The following is a 19,858-nucleotide window of genomic DNA, read 5'->3' as shown; positions in this document are numbered from 1 at the left end:
TAAGAGGAGCCTAAAAGGCAAACATTTAAATTGAAACTCAATTTATTATTATTATTATTATTATTATTATTATTATTATTATTATTATTATTATTATTATTATTATTATTATTATTATTATTATTATTATTATTATTATTATTATTATTATTATCTTAAAGACATTGCATTTCTAAATTATAAACCACAATGCTAAACAAAATTTGTGAACAAAAACAAAGAAAAAAAAAACAAGGTTACTCCACTAGAATGAAACCACACCTTTTTTGGGACTGGCATTAATACAGTGCTGTCAAGCCTTAACGTTTCTGTAGAGTGAGATGCTTGCTGGAGATTGCGGCAAAGGCATACGTGGCCTGTGTTTCTTGAACTGGAGCTGGCGAACAATAATTCTAGGGGGGTCCGGGGGCATGCTCCCCCTGAATATTTTTTAAATTTGCTCTTCTCAAATCGCTGGAAATGCACTTTCAAGTCTGCCAGTTATTTGTTTTTTTCATGCTGCTTGCTAAGAGAGTCCATGCTATTGTGCTCAGCCCAAGCTAACATATCAGCCTACATGTATATATTTCATATATTAACAGGTGAAAGTCCTGAAGAAACAAGAAAATTGGTCGCATACGAACAGATTGAGCATGGCCAAAGTTCAGTGCCAGTGAAGGAACAAATTTGGAATTCACTTCTACAAGAAAAGTGCCAATGCGTGAGAAATGCTCGTGTCGGCGTCAGAGCGTGAGATAGCATCGTGAGACTTGAGAGCTCTCAGACTTATAATATTGGGTGGGGATGGCCACACTTCCTCAAATTTTATAGCCCACTACAAATTTCAAATTTAATGATAAATTATTCTTCATGATACTATGCTACCTTTCAAAATTAAATTTAACAAGACTTACTAGATCTTTGTCCACAAAGCCAAATAGCTTGCCATCCATGATAAAGCTTGTGAAGTTCTTTATAAAACCCAGCAGGTGTAAAAGCTTTAAAAAGAATCATCACAGTGAATTTATAGGATGTACCACGATTGTTGCTTAAATTAATCAAAACCAGATGCTAAACAATGCCAAATAAAGCCAATTCAAGGTTAAATTCACTCATGAAAAAACAGATGAGAGAGCGTTGATTTGTAGAGAACTGAAACAACATTGCATTGGATAGCCACAACAACACTGTACATGTAACTGAATCATATCTATTGACAGGCACTATTACAAACATCATCAGTTGACTACTAACAAAAAATCATGCTCTTTCAATAAAATGCCCATCTCTGAATGGGTGAGGAAACAGGTAAGGTATCAGCAGGCTTGCAAGCCTGCAACTATATGAATCAACAGGAATGATGTGCACTAAATAATGGGCGCTGGTTCATCCCAGAAACCCAGGATGAAAAATATATTTGCACCAATCACCTTGGCCACAGTTCTGAGATCTTCTTGATTCTGAAATGTGTACTATAAAATGATCTTGTACATTTATGCTTGGTCAAGTGTCTGTTAGATACCAAGAAAGTCCAGGCTTTTTTTTTTTTTTTTTTTTTTTTGGGGGGGGGGGGGGGGGGTCAAAAGAGATGTTTATTCTCATAACAATAACAAATTCAACAAAACAAACATCTTTTTGGTAAAAAAATTCAAGAGTTTTCTACAGCAGGCTGCAGACCATAATTTATTAATTCAAACCATATTTAGTTTTTTATTTCTATTGAAGATGTCCATGCAAATGTTTTGAGGTAAACAAGGTGTATCATGGAATTTCAAAAAGAAGAGAACTATAGCAAGGAGATTTTAGGGAGCATTCACAAAAACTTGTTGGGGGTGGGGGGGAATGATGAGAAATTATCTGCTATCAAAAATATTTGATACTTGATGCATTAAATATTTTCAGAGACCCTCTTTTAGTACAATTAACCATTACACCCTGCATTCAGAAGAACGAGTGAAACAATTAAGGCAAAAATAGAAAAATGCCTCCAAAAAGCGTAACGATCTCCTAAAAAACGCAGGAAAAAGGCGGGGCAAACAAAGCCTTAATAAAGCCAGCTAACAGGCGTTCAAGAACGAAAGGATGCCGGGCCCAGGACAAAGTTTTAAAGTGCATATGACACAAAATTTTTTATTAGCTTGTTCGAAAGAGCTTTCAAAAAGGTGAAGAACGGTGTTTACTTTATTGTGATAGCAATCTTGGTTGCCAAGTTATTCAAGATTTTGATTTATGCATTTATGCAAATTAGAGGACTTGAGACGTCACATAGTGGACACAAAATTATGTAAAATCACAAAATATGGAATATCTTTGCAAATATGAAGTCTGCAGGGTTGAGATTTTGCAGGGTTGATGTGCTACCAAACTTACACATTGTGATAGTGATTATGATGTCACCATAGCAACATAATCGTTACCAGACCTCTACCTTCCCTAAATGAAAAATGCCTTTTTTATTGCTCCAGAGTCTCACAGACTTCCTTGTGCTTGTGCTGTGTAATGTCCATATTCGTTTACACCCACTGAATGAACATCAAGAGCAAATAACCCTTGTTGGGGAGGGAAACTCTGATTTTACCCTTTGGATGGAGAGGGCCTGGAGCCCATTGCATTGCCATGGAAACGTCTCAGTGGGCCATATCATGGAACTTTGTAATGATTAAGAACTGTACAAGGTTTCAGTTTTTACATCATTTTGTGTCCACTATGTGACGTCACACGTCGGCAACCATAACTCGGCAACCAAAAGAGCTATGATCACAATAAAATAAACACCGTTCTTCATCAATTTGAAGGCTCTTTTGAACAAGCCAATAAAAAATGTTATGTCATATGCACTTTAAACTACTCACTTCTCCCATGGACAAGCCTATCGGTTGAGTCTAGAATTAAATAATTTGATGCAAAAGCATGAGGCCATGCAAAAGGTCACATTACAATTACCGCAGAGAAAATCAACACCTAGACTGCAAGCAGTCCCTTCGGCCCGCTTTTCGGAGGCAGTATGGTTTTGTCACGCAAATGAATAAAATGACCGAGGGACAGCTTCGACTGCAAGTTTCTGTTCTCATTTGGGTTCAATGTTTTCCATTTCCCATTTGATAAATGATCGAAATCTACCACAAAAGCCACGTCGCGCTTATCTTTTCCCATGCATGGAAAATCAAAGCACAATCTGACAAAAAGTAATTAACTCGTCAAAAATACCTGACAGCAGTGCATTGTCAATGGACCCAATTCGAATTAATCCCGATGCCGGTGCAACAGAAAATTCTGAACGGGTCAGTTACAGAAAAGGGTGTAGTCCCTTCTTTCTCTCCTCTTCCCAAGCCTCCTGCCTCAGAAAAGCGGACCGCTCAACTGATTTATGAAGGGACTGCTCGCAGTCTAATCAATACCAAGAAACCAAAACTATATCATCAAGATGAACTAATTTCTTAGAAGCAGCAGTACAGTATGAAGGTCCAAATCTAAAGTCTCAAAGAACAAAAACCATTGCCAAATGAAATCTTACTGGAAGCACCTAAAAGAGGCATGCATTGAAGTATGTACTAGAGAGCAAAATTATGACAAAGGAAAAGAAAACCAGATCACATACAAGGGAGTTGTGTAGGTCTGTCAACCCTATTTTACACACTTGAATATTATTATTAAATTGTGTTTACATTGGCTAATGACAATTAATTTTTGTTGCCATTATTTTAGGTACCGGAGCCCCCTTGGGAGTGTTTATATTTTTCAAACACCCCCCTTTAAATGTCTAATTTTTGGAGGGGACCCCCCAATTACTCCTCAGTCCCTCCCCCACCCCCAAAATGAGTTTTTTTGTGAACACCCCCTTATTTAAGAGAAGTGTCTAATACAAACGTGGGAGGGGACCTTATTAGACAGGAGGCATTTGTTTAAGAGGGGGCATCCATTAGATTAATGGTAATTCACTCTCTTTTTGTGGTAAGAGTACTAACCTGTGGTGTTTTCTTTTCAGCAAGATCATTATACCTTTGATCTGCTGGAAGATCAAGATTCACGATTTCCCAGCCAACTTTGCTGAAAAATAAAACACCTATTTAGTAATAATGAAAAATTAAAGCGCAACATCAATCAATCAAGTTAAGTACTTTATAACGCATGACCAATAGGTAAATGATCTCAGGTGCTTAAAATTAACAATAAGGTTATTTACAATGTTTAAAAATTATGACTATTTATGGTCATATTTACAGTGGTAATTAAGAAGTATATAAAATAATAGGATATTGAAGAAAGTAAAAAAATATAATAAGCTTTTTGAAATAAAAATGTCTTAAGTTTTGTTTTGAAAGATTTTAAATTGTTCTCTAGGCTAAGTGATTTTTGAAGTTTGTTCCATTCAGAGGCTGCTGCCACTTGAAAAGCTCTGTCTCCTGTTGTCTTGTTTGATTTAAAAGTTGGTGGAGCCAATAAAAGATCATTATTAGATTGGAGATTATATAGCGATTTCTCCTTGACTTGAACTAGACTTTGTGTGTAATCAGAAGATAGTCCACGTATTGCCTTGTATTAAGTCATCAATAAAATTTTGTATTTAATTCTTAGTTTGGCTGGTACCAGACAGAGTGTAGTTTGAACATCAACGGCATGATACGACAAAAATGTGTAGAGTTGCATACTTTGTCTAGTTGCTGTCGCGTCCCCATTACCAAGAATTCTGTTTTTTTTATCATTCAGTTTAAGTTTATCTTTTAACATCCATGCTCTGACTGCTTTGATACAACGCTCCATCTCTGTGTGGATGGTGGTCAAAAAGACTCGTTTGAATTCTCAGAGTGGATTGTGACATCATCATTCCATAATGCGTGCATCATTATTGTCTATTGACCACTGTATTCCAAAGATCATAAAGTCTCTACATCTGCATTCTTTGACAAGTTCTCTGATTATCTGGAATCTCTTTACTGAGGAAAGAGAAACTGCTAACCACAGGATATTTTAATATTCATACTGACAAAGGTCATCAGGATCCGATTTCTTCGATTTTTCTAAACTTACTTGAATCAATCAATCTACAGCAACATGTTACTATGCCTATGCACCTCCATGGTCACATTTTAGATCTTATCATCACTCGTATGTCTGAGAAACTAGTACAAATTGATCGCTACATCATATGCTGCCATTTTATGCTGGTTATCATAATACAAACCTGACCTAAAGTTCTGTTAAGTCCATCACCTACAGAAAGCTAAGATTGATTGATACGAATCAAATGAAAAGTGATTTGAAAGATTCCGACATATGTGCGGTTAATCGTTTGTATATAGAAGATGTGAGTGGAACAGATTTGAATGCTATGGCCTTAAAGTATAATGCTACACTATCATCAGTGCTGGAACATCATGCTCCCTTGAAAGTTGTAACTAAGACTTTAAGACCTACTGTCCCATGGTTTAATGAGCTCGTTGTGTGTGCAAGAAAGTTTCGAAGGAAAGCTGAGAGAAAATGGAGAACTTTTAAGAGCTGCAAATGAGATCCTTGGCATTAAAGAGAACTTTGTTCCTACATTCCCGGATCAACTGAATAAAACTTTACTCGCAAATGACATTGCAAGGTTCTTTGTGAAGAAGATTGATGACATTCGAAACGAAATAGAATCCACACATGCTATTTCATCAGATTTGCTCGAAGTACCACCAGACCCTAAAGTGGAATGTGCGAACGTTTCATGATCATTTAAGCTGTTGTCTGAAGGTGATATTAGTGCAATCATAAAGAAATCTGCCCAAAAAATCATGTAATTTAGACACAATGCCAACCCAATAGGCCTTATTCACGATAGCCGCCATGTTGGTTTTCAAATTGTCATGCAAATTAGCCATGTGTTATGCTGGGGGGCAAACATTGGAAAAAAGGCAAATTGCAGAGAATGAGCTAGTCGAAATATTGAAATAACATTGCTAAAAGTCCATTTTAGTATTTAGAATTAAGTAACTTTTATAATAATTTTATATCTTTGGATTGCCTTTGACAGTTTGACTTTCTACTTCATTAGCTGCTCATTTTTCACTAAAAAAAAATGTCGAAGTAACTTGTGTAATCATTCTATTTTATTACTTAAGTGATAAACATTCAATGAACGTGAAACAAATCATCTGTGTGGCTAAGATGTTCGTTATAACCTATCGAATTTGTGTTGTTTGCCCCCTCAGAAGTGTGTAGCTAATTTGCATGACAATAGCAAATCTAACATGGCGGCGATCATGAATAAGGTCTATTGGTTGTCAACTAGCTGTCTTGACCAATTCAAAAGATCATAATTAAATAAACAATTGATCAAATAAGGAAGCATTTGTTCACTTAAAAGAAATTAATGAAAGCAACAAATGATAGTAAAGCAACCACGATACCAATGGTGCTTATGCAACGGTTTATCTTTAAGGTGTAATGTACATGTCAGAAGGATGGGAAAGTAACTGCTGGGCAACTGGAAAATGGACAACTGAAAAATTAAAGTCCTAGCCGGGAATCGGACCTACAAGCTCCTTAATGCTTGGCAGATGCTCTACCCATTGAGCAACTAGTCCAGTGTTACATAGATAGTAGGTTCAAATCCATGTTAGTCTCTGTTGTCTACTCCAGCTTCAGCAGTGCTTAAGACAGACATTTTTTTTAGGCTAAGCACATATTTAAGCACCAGTCTCTGCACCCAGGCAACCATAGCGCATGCTATGACCTTACGCATTTGTTATTTTGTCATCGAGAATGCCCATCGCCTCGGAACAGTCAGAAATAATAGAACCCCCTATCATGTGCAAGTTTTTGTATCGTCCAGAACGTTTTCAAGTGATCAAGAGGAAACGTGAGCTAAACGCTGTTTGGATTACAGAGGTCCTTACTCAGGAGGATCGACAGCGGAAGAGTGAACTTAAAAAGATTATGAAAGAGGCTTTTGAGGCAGGAAAAAAACAACAATTTCGACATGGCCAGCTATACATCTATGGTATCCCCTACAATAAGTAAATATAATTGTGTTACTTAGTCATGGATTGAATTTGGCCTTTATTTATACAGCAACACATTATTTTCTTGTAAAGGGAAACATTACCTTTTATGTCAATGTCTCACTCTTCACCTGATCCTGATTTGAATCTATTATCTTATAATAACCATGGATTTTTTTACTGTTGAAGAACTTAATGATATTGTTATTGTTGGTATCTTCTTTATCCAATTTTGCATCTCAGAATGCTGGAAAATGTGTCCCTAAGGGTCTACAATTTCAAAACCTTCTGGAGGAGCATGATCCCAGACCCCTCTAGGGGGCAATGCCCAATGGGCATTGCAACTCCTACGTAAGTTCAAATTCTGCCTGGGACTCTGATTTTTCAGTTTGCCATTAATACAGTACCTTTCCTTTGGTGGATAAGCACTAGTGACACAATCTTGGTCTGAAAACTAAGTTACACAAATTAATTAGTAGCTTGAAGCATGATATTAATTTTGAAATTTTAACAAGACCAAACTATTTAAAGTATATGCCCAGCTGGAGTCTGTCAATGCTTAACACTCTGGTCAGGACCGTCAGTAAGAGAACACTGCTCAAAATTCTTCACAAGAAAATAGTCGTACTGCTTAGCTTGGTTGCTTTCCAGTTGACTGCAAATACACTTGAAGACTTTCAAGGTTGTTGCAGAGAAAATCTTTGCAACTACCATCTAGTTTGCTTAAAACGCTTGAGCAGTGAAATACTGTGCGGGAGGTTATGCCAGCAAGGATCTACCACCTGGCAACTCCATGTCCACCTCTTAATTGCAAATTATAATGCATACAATGGGTTCTTTAATGTCCCACTGTGTTAACAGTGAGGATTGTGAGATGGGGCCAACTGTTTATAATCCTTGAAAGGACTTGACTTGAAAGTCTAACCAATTCCAGATGTATGACGAAGGTAGCACTTTCCCCTCAATGTATTTTTTTTTTTGACTCTTTGATTCTTGGTCCGGCCAGGGTTCAAACCCACAGAATAGTCAAATAGCCAAATACTCAGCAGTTTGAATATCGTAATTTTTAAAAACTCAGCTTTAAATGCGTCGTTAGGTCCGACTTGTCAGAAATTAGCAGGGGGGAGGGGGAGGGGTGGAGATTTTCAGTAAAGTGGCAAAAATAGAATGACCCTCCCTAGGTAAGGGATTGAAAAGTCTTGACCCTGCCCTGGAATTCATCCTAAAATTTGTTGACACCATCCCCCCCCCCCAAATTTGTTTCACAGTTGTAGAAGAAAAATGGTTCAGTTCTTTTAATAAAGCAAACCTACCATGCAAGTGATATTTATGTTGGAGAAACAGGACCAAAAAAGCTTTTGGCTCAATAGGATGATAATAGGACCAAGATACATGCACTGCATTCAAAACCATCAATAGCTTGACTTGTTCACATGGCAGGAAAAACTTTGTATGGCATGATTTACACATACTGTACCTATTGTGGCTTGTGTTTGTGTTATAACATAATTTTAAAGAATCCCTTTATGATCACAACGGCTTAATTTCTTGTGACGCTCCCTCTTTTGTTGTCCTTTTTTTTTTTTTTCATGCCCATCCCTTTCGAAGGGCTCAAAAAAACTGTGACCCTCCCAGGTTTTCCTCCCCCCGCTAATTTCTGCCCTGCCCCTCCCACACCCAAACAATGGACAAACATTGTTCAAAACTTTCCTTCAAGTTATTTGAAACGATGGGTTTCTACAAGTCTTGGGAAACAAAAAATAGGAAATTGCATTTAAGGGTCGGTTATTATTGTCTTTTTGGCTTAAAAAATCATGAATTTCGATTATTACTAGGGTACAAGAGCATATGACGAAGCACAAAGTTCGCGTTGAAACTAAAAGCATTCAAAGTGACAGAGCTAACCAGAAGTAACATCAGCTCTCAAAGAAGAATTTGTGCACTTTTTTCCCTGTTAGAAGAGATCTCTTTTCTTTTGCTTTCGCTGTGCTGACGAGTACGGGAAAAAGACCTCTGACGTACTCGTCAGCACAGCGAAAGCAAAAGAAAAGAGATCTCTGCGAGCAGGGAATGCTCTTTTATGCCAAGCAAAAGAATTCGAGAGAGCTCATTGTCGATTATGTCAGAAGTGTCATGTCGTATTGGAAAAGCTGGAGTTCAATTGGGAGTCGTTTTTAAAATGGGATAACTTACTGAAAGCGTCGAAACTGCTCCAAAGAATACTGCACTCAACAAGAAAACCCATGAGAGCTCCATGTCTCCTTCAAAAGAGGACGAAAACTGGGTATCTAAATGTTTACGCACAGCTATTTCTACCCCTTGTCTTCGTGTTCTGGGGGTGGGTACGGTTGTAAGTAGGCTATTGTCTTCAGCTCAGGCGCGAGTCATATGACCCGACAAAAAAGAATGTCTTTCTAGGGAGGGGTGAAATGTCAAACAGACAAAACGGAAGATAAACCGCGAAAATTCTGAGGCGGATATCCAGGGGTAGTTAGGAAGGTTCCGTCGAACTCCCTCAACTGAAAGAAAAAACACTCAGTTTCTAACACGTGCAGCTTCTGGGGAAAAACATAAGTGAACGAAACAAAATGGCAGTCTTCAATTCGTTTTATGATCATGATGATCTTCTTTGAAATTACGTTATTACACATCACATGAGAATAGCAACAACTCGTGAATAAAACCCCGTACGCCGAACTTTCTATGACGTAAACTATATTTTTGTCTCTCAATAAACCTAGAACAATCAGTTCGCGCAAGCTCATTTTATCCGTACCACTGACTTTACAGGTTTCAAAAGGGAATCCAGGGCCGCATTTGTACAGCGGCTTTTCTTTTTAATTAATATATCTTTAAATATTCTTGGATTTTACATGACGTCACGGCCGCCATGTTGGTTTTCCCAAACAATGAAATGGCGGTCATGTTGGTGTCCCGATCCAATCCTCCGGGAATTGAAAGCTATTATTAGCTAACGTCTTCTTTTGTTTTCGTTGAAAAACATGGCTGTTGATCACGTGAGTGAAACCCAAGAGTTATGTATTTAGTATGTATCTATGATGAAATGGTATATGACATGAATCATATATGAACTGCGGATATGAAATCAAGTGAAGCTATGATTTTTGCAGTTATGAGCGCAATTTTTGCAATTGCGTAGAGAAGCCCGAAAAATTCAGGACTTCAACGGGGTTTGAACCCGTGACCTCGCGATCCGGAGCGACGCTCCAACCAACTGAGCTATGAAGACGTTGGGAGCTGGTCAGGCTTCTCTACGCAATTGCAAAAATTGCGCTCATAACTGCGAAGATCATAGCTTCACTTGATTAGTATGTATCTGTATATGTTATGTATTTTAGCTGTAAATGTTGTGTCTCGAAGATATTAGCTCTTGTAGTTTAATATTCTGAAATTGAGATGAAATAAAGTTTATGCATGCCTGTATGTATGTTACCTTTAGCAGGGCGCGTGCGCACACTTTGTAATCTGCGACTCCAGTGCTTACCACATGAAAGATAAAATGAGTTTTGCCTCAAATATATAAGCCAACTAATTCTTACTCTAAATTGACAAGGGCGGTTTGGAGCTGTGAGTAGGCGTGGGATTTGTCTCATATGTTTTAGGGCCCGACATATCTCTCCCTCAATGCCGTACCGGGAGGCAAGGTCGGTAGCAGAAAGCAGCGAAGGGCCAACGGCGTCCAAAAGCGATCGCACGGGCCGAAATCCCGGGATGACTCGTTTGGTACGACGCTCCAGCGCCATGTCTGGAGGTACTGCGTTTTTCTCTCTTGTTCACACATTCCGTCAGCGCATGCGCAAATGTTTTGTCTCTCTGTTACATAGCCTAACAAAAAAATTAACATGATGGTTTTTACCAGGAATTCACATTTCAATTGATTATACAGGCATAAACGTAACGTTAGAACCGTGCGCGTGTGGTCTCCTCGAGACAGAGGTGAGAGATGGTTTCGTGCAGACTGGGACGCCTGAAATGCTCTGTTGTAAACATGGCGGTTCACGAGTGAGGTTCCTAATTAGCTTACTTGGTAAAATAACGGGTTCGTTATTGACTTTCCTAGGCCCCAAAGTGGTTATTTTTGGAACATTGTTGTCGCGCTCCTCGTTTGTCAGTCAGCTTATCAACGCCATGGGCTCCTGTCAACGTGCAATAATCTGTGATTGGTTAATAATTATACATCTAGAATTAGTTGTATGGTCGAAATACACAAGCCCTATTGCGTAAATTACTGTACAACATCATTTGTACAAGTTATTTATAGGCAGAAGAACACTACATTTTTACGAGTAATTCTACGTAGATAATGTTGCGTAAGATGTACTGTATAAGTGAGAGAATTGTTGCAATAAATCTTTCTTTAAACTGGAAGAGTTACACTATTCAGGTGTACTGACCCGGGGTGGATACTTCATCCAAACTTTGGTGGGGTGTTCTCCTGGGTTTCTACATTGCTTATCCTGATTATGACAGAAAAACCTTAATTTTCCTACCCTGTTTATGACAATGTATGAAATTGCTTGGTCTTGTGCCAAGCGCCATCGTAGCGGCACAAATGTAGACATAGCTGAAGTCTCCGGGATGTATCTGTCACATCTCCCAAGCCGACAGACTCTCGACATTGAATATGATCGTTGAATGAGAAAGTGGCAATCTAAGACGGACAAACCAGACGCTCTTCAACCTGCCTAACAGGTTCGAAGTAACTCAATTTGTTTTTGTTCAAATTTCCCTTAGGTTAACAAATGACCGCTTTATTGATCACACTTTCCTTCTAACTACAGGGTTGTGATCCTGAAATCTTTCCGAACAATTCCAGTAACATCAGCTGATGACGAGCGCTCAAACAGCACTTTAAAACTAGTCAAGGGCTACCTACGGACCACGTGACAACCGAGAGACTCTCTGGTCTTGCTTTAATGAGTTGTGGTTCCCAGCAGAGGCCGCGTTCATCCACCATCGTCCCTCGAAACGTTCGAAATCGCATTTCCGAGGACTTATATTTCAGAATTTCCGGGGAAGCATGCACCAGGACCCCCCAGGTGAGTCCGCCTTCGGCGGCCCATTTGTTGGAACCCCCCTTTTTATAGCTTTTCGCGGATGATCCTGGATCCGCCCCAGAAATTTATCTATTTTCTCCTTGCAAAGTTTTCGCATGCAACGCCATTTATGTGGTCTCTTTGTCGAGAGAGTGCAACTATCGTTTTGGGAAAAAAAAAACATACATATGCCGTTTTTTCCTTTACAAGAACATTGAGTGTCAAATTAAGCAAACTTTTAAGAACATACTAAAACATTCCTCAGGCTAAAAGTCTTATTTTGGACGTTAGCTTTTTAATAAGTATAAGTTGTGGTAAATGATTGCGGCGTGTGTCCGAAATGGGAATATTTTGAAGTTCGCGTTTTAAGGTAACGTATATATTGTTCAAAATGTGTTTCGTCTTTCTTGTAGCTGCGAATGACGAATATTGGCGAGTAAAGGTTTTGAGTTCGGCGTTACTTGAGAATATATCACCAGCAATCACCCGCTATTTTCTGCCTCAGAAACGACGGGTTACGCACTAGTCAATTGAAATCTCCCCACCCCCGGGACTTAGCGGGGGCTGTAGCATTAATTCGTACAGTGTTACATTTGAAACTTTCTCCCGTCCCTCGGGCGAAAATTGTGTGTTACAATCTCCACTGCCGTGTCCCCAGTGTGTAACTGAAAGGTTTTGCTAAGTTCATATTAATTAAAAATGATTGTTTTGCATCGCTGACAAACGCGATAGCTGCCAAGGTTTTCATCACATTTTTTCAATTGCTAGTAGAATTGTCGTATATACCTTTGCAGTGAGCGGAATCTGGCAAAGCAGCCAGGAGGGAACAGAAAGAAATGTTCCCCAAACAGTGTAAATATCAAACCCTTTAATTTGTCGTTATAGCTTACCTTCTCTGTTGTCTCTGTCATGTTGACGCTGGAACGTTTTTCGATGCTTGGACGTTGTCAAGGCTAGCGTTACAAGCCCCGCGAAAAATCCCCGCTAATTTTAACAAACTGTTACACTCTCCATCCCCCGGGAGAAATGCGCGGGTGTAAAAGCGTATTAGGGAGTTTAAGCAAAGACGACGGCTACGGCAACGAAAACGTCCGTCCAAAATATAACTTAGCGCTATCGCAAGTATTTCGCGATTAATCCGTCTTGTTCACATTGTACAATACAGACGAACTACCCTGTAACTGAATGGGTTCGAACGGTTTAAAAGTCAAAACAGAAAATAACTGTTTCATTGTTATATGCTCACGTTGTCATCAAAACCTAAAATTTGGAGATTTCACGTTGTTGTTTTGTGGATTACGGCAGAGAAATGCACGGAAATTCGTGTTGCACATGTAGCACGAGTATTTTTCCTTTTTTAACCAATCATATTCTTGCTTCGTGGCGTAGCCGTAGCCGTAGCCGTCGTCTTTGCTTAAACTCCCCAATACCTCGGCAATGTCCCCGATACTTCCCCGCTATGTCTCGGGGGTGGGGTGGGGTGGGGGGCCGTGGTTTCAATTGACTAGTGCATTACAGGTCACTCATGTAGTTAGTGACCTTAAGCAAGGGCGACGACGACGGCTACGACAAAATTGTCTAAAAATATTATTTCCCGTCACTGTAATAATTTTGCGCTTACTTCAAGTCACTCGGCATGGAAAATGTGAGTCCACATTCCAAGAATGAAATTGGTGAGAACGGTGCGGATATATTGAGAGAAAATTTTAAAGTCATCGTCAGATGCTCGCGTCCTCCACACAACCTGAAATTTGATCATTTCACGTCGTTGTCAAGCGGAGAACCGCAAAGAAATGTATCAAAATGTAAAACGCACGTGCGAGGCGTGCAAAGCTATTGTTTTTGCTAACTAAACTTGTTATGTGGCTTTCTCGTAGCCGTCGTTTCCTACTCAAAGGTATTTTTGCGCGGTTTACTGAATATGCGGGAAAAGCAGATCTTAACAAGTGTTATTGAAATCCAAAAAGAAAATTGGGGGTAACCACGCATTTTGGAAGATAATTAATCAATAATATTTGTGAAAAGCTTTAAAATACAAAGCAATGTATGGCGTTCTTTTCCAAATTGAAGCTTAATTATCTCTGAAAAATGCGTGGTTACCCCCAATTTTCTTTTTGGATACCGAGATCACTTGCTAAATTCTGCTTTCTTCGCATAGTTTTGAACCGGTCAAAAATATCCCTGTATTACTAAGCACCACCCATAGGAAATCCTAGTACTGATATTGAGATGCGCAGAATGTATATACATTAACAACAGTAGGCACCGTCCTTAAGAGCCTTGTTCTCGTGCGAGCCTTTCTCAAAACATAGAGTTTCTTTGTCTTTCTTCTCTGATAGAAGTGTTTTGCAGTTGGCCATGCAATTTTCCCTGCGACAGAAAAGAACAAAACTTTTTAATCCCGAGTCCCACGTTGTATAAATCTTTGTCCTCAAAGACGTGTGTTTTGACATCTGTGTACATGTTATACCACGGGTTTCCGTATGTGCTTTTGCCTTTTAAATGTGTTTTTTTGTTTTCACCTCTAATGAATGTCATATGTTTAATATAGAAACACCTGGCACTAAAGCTAGCAAGGAAGAATGACCAGTTAGGTATTTAATAGAAGAAATTAATAGAAGATGCAACTGAAGATGAAGGCTGCATAAGTTTTATAATTTTTTTAATTTTAGGCGCGAGGAGAAAGTGTTTGAACTCTGTATTTCTTAAATTATCTATCTACATTTTTATGTGGCTTCACATCATTTCAATCAGTTTTATTGTTTTTTTGTACTATTAGATTTTTGGCCTTTTTATATTAAATGTCCTATTGTAATCCTTGGATTCGTGATAAACTTTGGAGTTACATATTACTATTCTTAATGTATCTCATTTCCCCGAGGAGTGTTAACGCTCCTATGAGAAACTTCACTAAAGTAGCATTTGTTACAGAAACGGAGACAGAGAGGAGGATTTGATTACTGCAATAATGTTTTACTCTTTCATCAATTTGACCATGTCACTTTGATTGACAGTCGTTCAATGGAACAGATCGTTTGTGCAAATGCGTTAGCGTAGATGTCGACTCGATCGCAAAGATGAGGTGTTCTAAAGTCAGAGCTTGTGTAGCTCTGGTGATATTTAGTGCTTTTGTTGTAGCGCAGTTCTTTCTTTTGCGTTTAAGAAAAAACCGAGAATCTACTGGATGGTCGCTGTGGCCTGAAGAAAATCCACTGGAATCATGGATTTCTGGTAAAAGAAATGAAACCTAATAAGCTTCATACTAGCTAGCACACGTGAAATCTCGAAACCGTCAGGTTTTATAATTAGTCTTGCGTTTTTCGCGTGCTTTTGCGGTCCTCGTATTATATTGCTCCACTTTTAATTCGAAACTAAGTTTAAAGGCTTTCCTCCATTCTATAAATTTCGTTTTACTAACTGCTTTAATGTTATTGTTCGACGAGGTTATAGTGGTATTTGTTTTGACCTCTTAATCTGTCGAGAACGAAGCAATCTAAAGGGATTCCTCTAAAACTTTCTCCTCTATATGCATCTAGCGCCTTGGGTACAATCACAGCTCAGTTATTCGTTAAATATTCTGTGAATATTCGTTAAGTCGTAATTTAATTGCACTGTATATTACCTTCTCAAGCAAATGAACAAGGTTTTAGGAAGGAGAGCTCTCGCGCGGCTTTTTTCTCTCGACCTTACATCAATTTTGTGTGTGTCCTGATGTAATTCAGTTGTCCCAGTACATAAGTAAGTCAAAACACTACAGAAAAAATTTTTTGAGTTCATTTAGTTCTTCTTCCTTTCTACATTCACGTTGGGGAGGTAAAGAAACCGCTACTGCTACGGCAACGACAACGCCAAAAATCAGTAATATTATTGGTTGAAAAAACCAAAATGATCGTGCTTCACGTGCGGCGCGCAATTTTGAACAATTCTCTCTCGTACTCTCAAAACTACTGCGTGAAATGACCAAATTTAAGGTTTGACGACAACTAGGACAAACTACAGTGAATCTTTCAATCTTATTCTTTACTTCAAATCCGTCCGTACCAATCCAGTTACAGGACACTTCCCCCATAATTTATAATATAAACAAGATGGAATAATCATGAAATACTTGGAACAGCCCAAACTTATATTTTGAAGTGACGGTCCATTTTTAAATTTATTCATTTGTGCATTCCATTCATTCATTCATAACTCTATCCATGTATACAACCTGTTAGCAGCTGTTGTTTCATCAAATGATCACATTTGACTAATATTTTCGAAAGATCCAGCACACTCTGGCATAATAGCATTGTGTTTTTAAGTGCATGTAAAAACTGGGTTTTGAGAATCAACTACATAATGCAGGACTGCACAAGGCCACCACATGAAATTAGTTGGAAGCTTTTGAAGAGCAAAGAAATTTGCACTTTTGTTCTTCAGTGATATGAACATAAGGAGCCCTGTATTCTGTAGCTCTGGAATCAGGATGCCATACCTTTTAAAAGGAACTTGGAGGTGTAGGAAAAGCCAAAAAATGGGTAAAGTGTTAAGTTACAGCAAAAAAAAAAAAACAAGAACAATCCAATGGGAGGAACTGACAAATGAAATGGTACATTTCATTCGAAATGAACGAGACCCTGGCAATGGTATTGACCCCTGTTTAACTCCTTTGAATCCCTTTGGACATACTGCCTTAAATGTACCTGAAACAGCAGACTTCTAGACTATGACTTTACTGACCACTAAGAGGAAAATTAATGGCATTCCAATATGACATTTTAATAATTATGTTGTATGGAATTTAGTTAATGTATCGTCTCCACCAGCCCTTATTAGGTTGTTCCGGGCAGCGAAGAGCTTCATTATTTTAGAATTAAAATGCTATTGTACTTAATTGACCGCTCCCTAATGGGGCTTTTCAGGGCCAGTGAAACACAACGAAACAACAACAGAACAATAACAACTGTTAAGAATCCCAACTGGCCGGAGGCAAACCAGTTGGGTATTTACAAGTGCAGCTGGGAAGTTGAACCAGGGACTACCAGGAACAAATTCAACGAGTGGTCAGAGCGTGTCTTGAACCTGGGATCTCCCGATCTCAAGGCAAGCGCCCTAACCACTGGGCCACACTGCCTCCTTCAAGAAAGTATACAAAGTTGTTGTTTCTCATCTTGGACAAAAATTGCTGATGGGTTTGTTATTATGTGTACTATTGAAACCCAAAGTGAATTTTTATTTACCATTGAAAGCATTTTTTGTGGGCACTTTTCAAAAATGGCTCCATACTGTCAATTACGTTATCAAATTGTGTGGAGGTGGGTGACTGGTCACTGGTTAAGGTGCCAGACTTGTTTTTCAGAGTTATTTTGGGTAATCCCAGTTTATATGTAACTGATGTGCCTTCCACTAGTTGAGATGCTTAAACTTTATATTCTTTTCTATCCATTGTTCAGTAGCCTTGAAAGGGCCCTAAGATAGTGGTTAATTATATTATACAAACAAACTCACTTTGGTGTTTTCACAGGCATCAAAGGAAAAGATGAAAAGATTGTGGTAAGGGTATCACTCCTCTTGAGACAGAGTGTTGATTATTTTGATGTTGCTATTTTCCTGCTCTGTAGTAGTCTGTAGTTGCTGCTTTGTTGTTTTTTGTCCTTAATTGTTTCCTTCCTTTTTTGAGCAAGAAAATCCTAATTTTCTCACAGTAAAACATTGACAATAGAAACCTTTTATTGCAGAATAAGAATGTTAAGGAGTGAACCAATTTGGTTTCAACTTAAAAATCCTCTTTTTTACATCATTTTTGTCCCAGTTTTCAAGGCCATACAGGATTCAGTCATTGAAACAAGGTTGTGGACGCTCAGAGAAATCTTGGGATTCTCTTTCTGTTGCAGAGCAACGAATTCTGGCCAAACATGTTATAGTTAATGATGAACACAGATTCCTTTTTTGCTCTGTGCCTAAAGTTGCATGTTCTAATTGGAAGAGAGTCTTTATGGTCCTTGAAGGTGCAGCAACTGACAGCAATACTATAAGAAAAGTAAACCACTTGGCTTTTACATATCTGGCAGACTTGCCTCCTCTGGCTATCAAGCAACGACTCAAGGAATACTATAAATTCATGTTTGTGCGGGAACCTCTGGAAAGGCTTGCATCAGCTTATAAGGACAAGTTTGTGCTTAACAACACTTCTTTCCATAAAAGCTATGGAAGAAAGATAATCAAGAAAATACGAAAAAATGCTGGGATCAATCCTAAAGGAAATGATGTGACTCTGACAGAGTTTCTTCAGTACATTACAGAAAGTCGCTTTGAAGACATGAACGAACATTGGATGCCATATCATGTATTATGCCAACCTTGTGCTGTTTCGTATGACTTTGTTGGGTCTTTCGAAAATCTGGAAGCTGATGCTACTCACGTACTTAAAGACCTTAAAATTAATGAACAAGTTTCTTTTCCCAAACAACAGAAGTATTATAAAGCCGGAGGAAGTGGATTTGTAGGTGACAAACCAAAGTATACAGATGTTCCTGCAAAAGTGTTGGAAAACGTATTACATAAATATGCTACTGATTACAAAATGTTCTCATATCCTAAACCTAGTGTTTGAATATGAAAAAAGTATGTTTAACAATGCTGTTGTGAAGAGTCCTTCTTTGCACAAATCAAACCTTCAAAATCCTTCTTTGAATGCTATACCACTGTCAGAGCTGTGAGAGACTTACGTGAGAGCAAGGCCATGCAAGGCCTTTGACTCCCAACCCGGCCTGAACGGGCTGTCGAATGCCAGACGATTTTACTCATCAATGGGGAACCCCTGGGAGTCAATGTTAAACTAGGTTCTAATGTTGCAAGTTCATATTGATCAACATTTTACAAAAGAAAAAAAATTGAAATTTGCAGTTTTGTAACTTGCGAGCAGCTCATCAAATTTGCAAAACACTACCTACAGTCTGCATTATTAACCAGCCATGTACTATTCAAGATTACACCAAGGATCCTCTATGAAATTTGCATTCTTTCACAAGATACAACTGAAACATGCCCTAAGAAAAATAAACTTTTACCCCTGATCATTAGCATCTACTCAAATGAAAGAATGTGGAGTAAAATTTGCATCACATTTGGGCACTTACAGTATCTCCAAAAATGCAGCAACCTAATTACATGCACGCCCAATTTTGACATCGAACACGAAGTGTCCCTTTTAGTCTAAGCCTTTGCTTGCACCTGATTCCAACAATAACATATGGGTAAAGGTTAGCTTTATTTTTAGCTTAGGGTAAATGCAGCGGTTTATCTTTACTTGAAATTAAGCAGCATTTGGATGACACTTTGTGATATTGTCTGTATCCTATCGAAGACATGAGTGATGTTAAAGTTGGGGAGAAGAGGAAGGGGACACTGTGGCACTTGTTGAAATCCTTGTGCAGCTACATGTAATTAGGGGCATTTCTGGACATATCTTCTTTTGGGACCCTGGTGTAACCATCTTTTGACTCACATTTCTCAGGTTTTTGAATTCAGTCATGGTGGATTACTGAATTGGAAAATTCCTATGAAAAATATACCTTACTGTCCTTTTAACTATGCCTTTATCACTTTTTAAGGTGGCAGCATTTATTACTCTTGGTTATCACGTGACATCATCAAAATTGAAAAATAGGCATGCATTGCATACATGTGATGATGCAATAACATAGTGCTTTATTCCATATTTTCAATTGAGCTGAGTTTTGTCTTCCAGGAGATTCAAGTTGTCTTTGCATAATATATAGCTCTAATAGCTCACGCTATTGATATGTTGATCATTTTCAAGTTCCCTTTACAACTTCTTTTTCACCACAAGTTTAAGGATGC

At 38.5% G+C, this 19,858-nt stretch overlaps 2 protein-coding genes across 2 annotated transcripts in view; one reads left to right on the top strand and one right to left on the bottom strand.

Annotated features, from left to right (window-relative positions):
• The window catches only part of LOC138000210 (acid ceramidase-like), a 28,174-nt gene extending 18,866 nt beyond the window's left edge, over positions 1–9,308 (bottom strand). Inside the window, exons 1-5 of the mRNA XM_068846459.1 lie at positions 9,150–9,308; positions 7,364–7,410; positions 3,945–4,026; positions 894–977; positions 1–10 (exon numbers count right to left, since the gene is read on the bottom strand). The exon at positions 1–10 is cut by the window's left edge and continues 69 nt beyond it. Of these exons, the coding sequence (XP_068702560.1) occupies positions 1–10; positions 894–977; positions 3,945–4,026; positions 7,364–7,410; positions 9,150–9,212 (286 nt within the window). The 5' untranslated portion in view covers positions 9,213–9,308. The remainder of the gene's footprint in view (positions 11–893; positions 978–3,944; positions 4,027–7,363; positions 7,411–9,149) is intronic.
• A 5,733-nt stretch (positions 9,309–15,041) lies between these two features.
• On the top strand, positions 15,042–18,633 carry LOC138000205 (carbohydrate sulfotransferase 14-like). Its single transcript, XM_068846451.1, has 3 exons — positions 15,042–15,244; positions 17,520–17,548; positions 17,808–18,633. The coding sequence occupies exons 1-3, from the start codon at positions 15,091–15,093 to the stop codon at positions 18,606–18,608; spliced, it is 984 nt and encodes a 327-aa protein (XP_068702552.1). The 5' UTR covers positions 15,042–15,090; the 3' UTR covers positions 18,609–18,633.
• The last annotated feature ends 1,225 nt before the right edge of the window (positions 18,634–19,858 follow it).

The sequence above is a fragment of the Montipora foliosa genome, chromosome 4 (genome assembly GCF_036669935.1).
Source record: "Montipora foliosa isolate CH-2021 chromosome 4, ASM3666993v2, whole genome shotgun sequence".
In the NCBI taxonomy this organism is placed as follows: domain Eukaryota; kingdom Metazoa; phylum Cnidaria; class Anthozoa; order Scleractinia; family Acroporidae; genus Montipora; species Montipora foliosa.
This window is presented reverse-complemented; position numbering and strand designations above follow the sequence as displayed.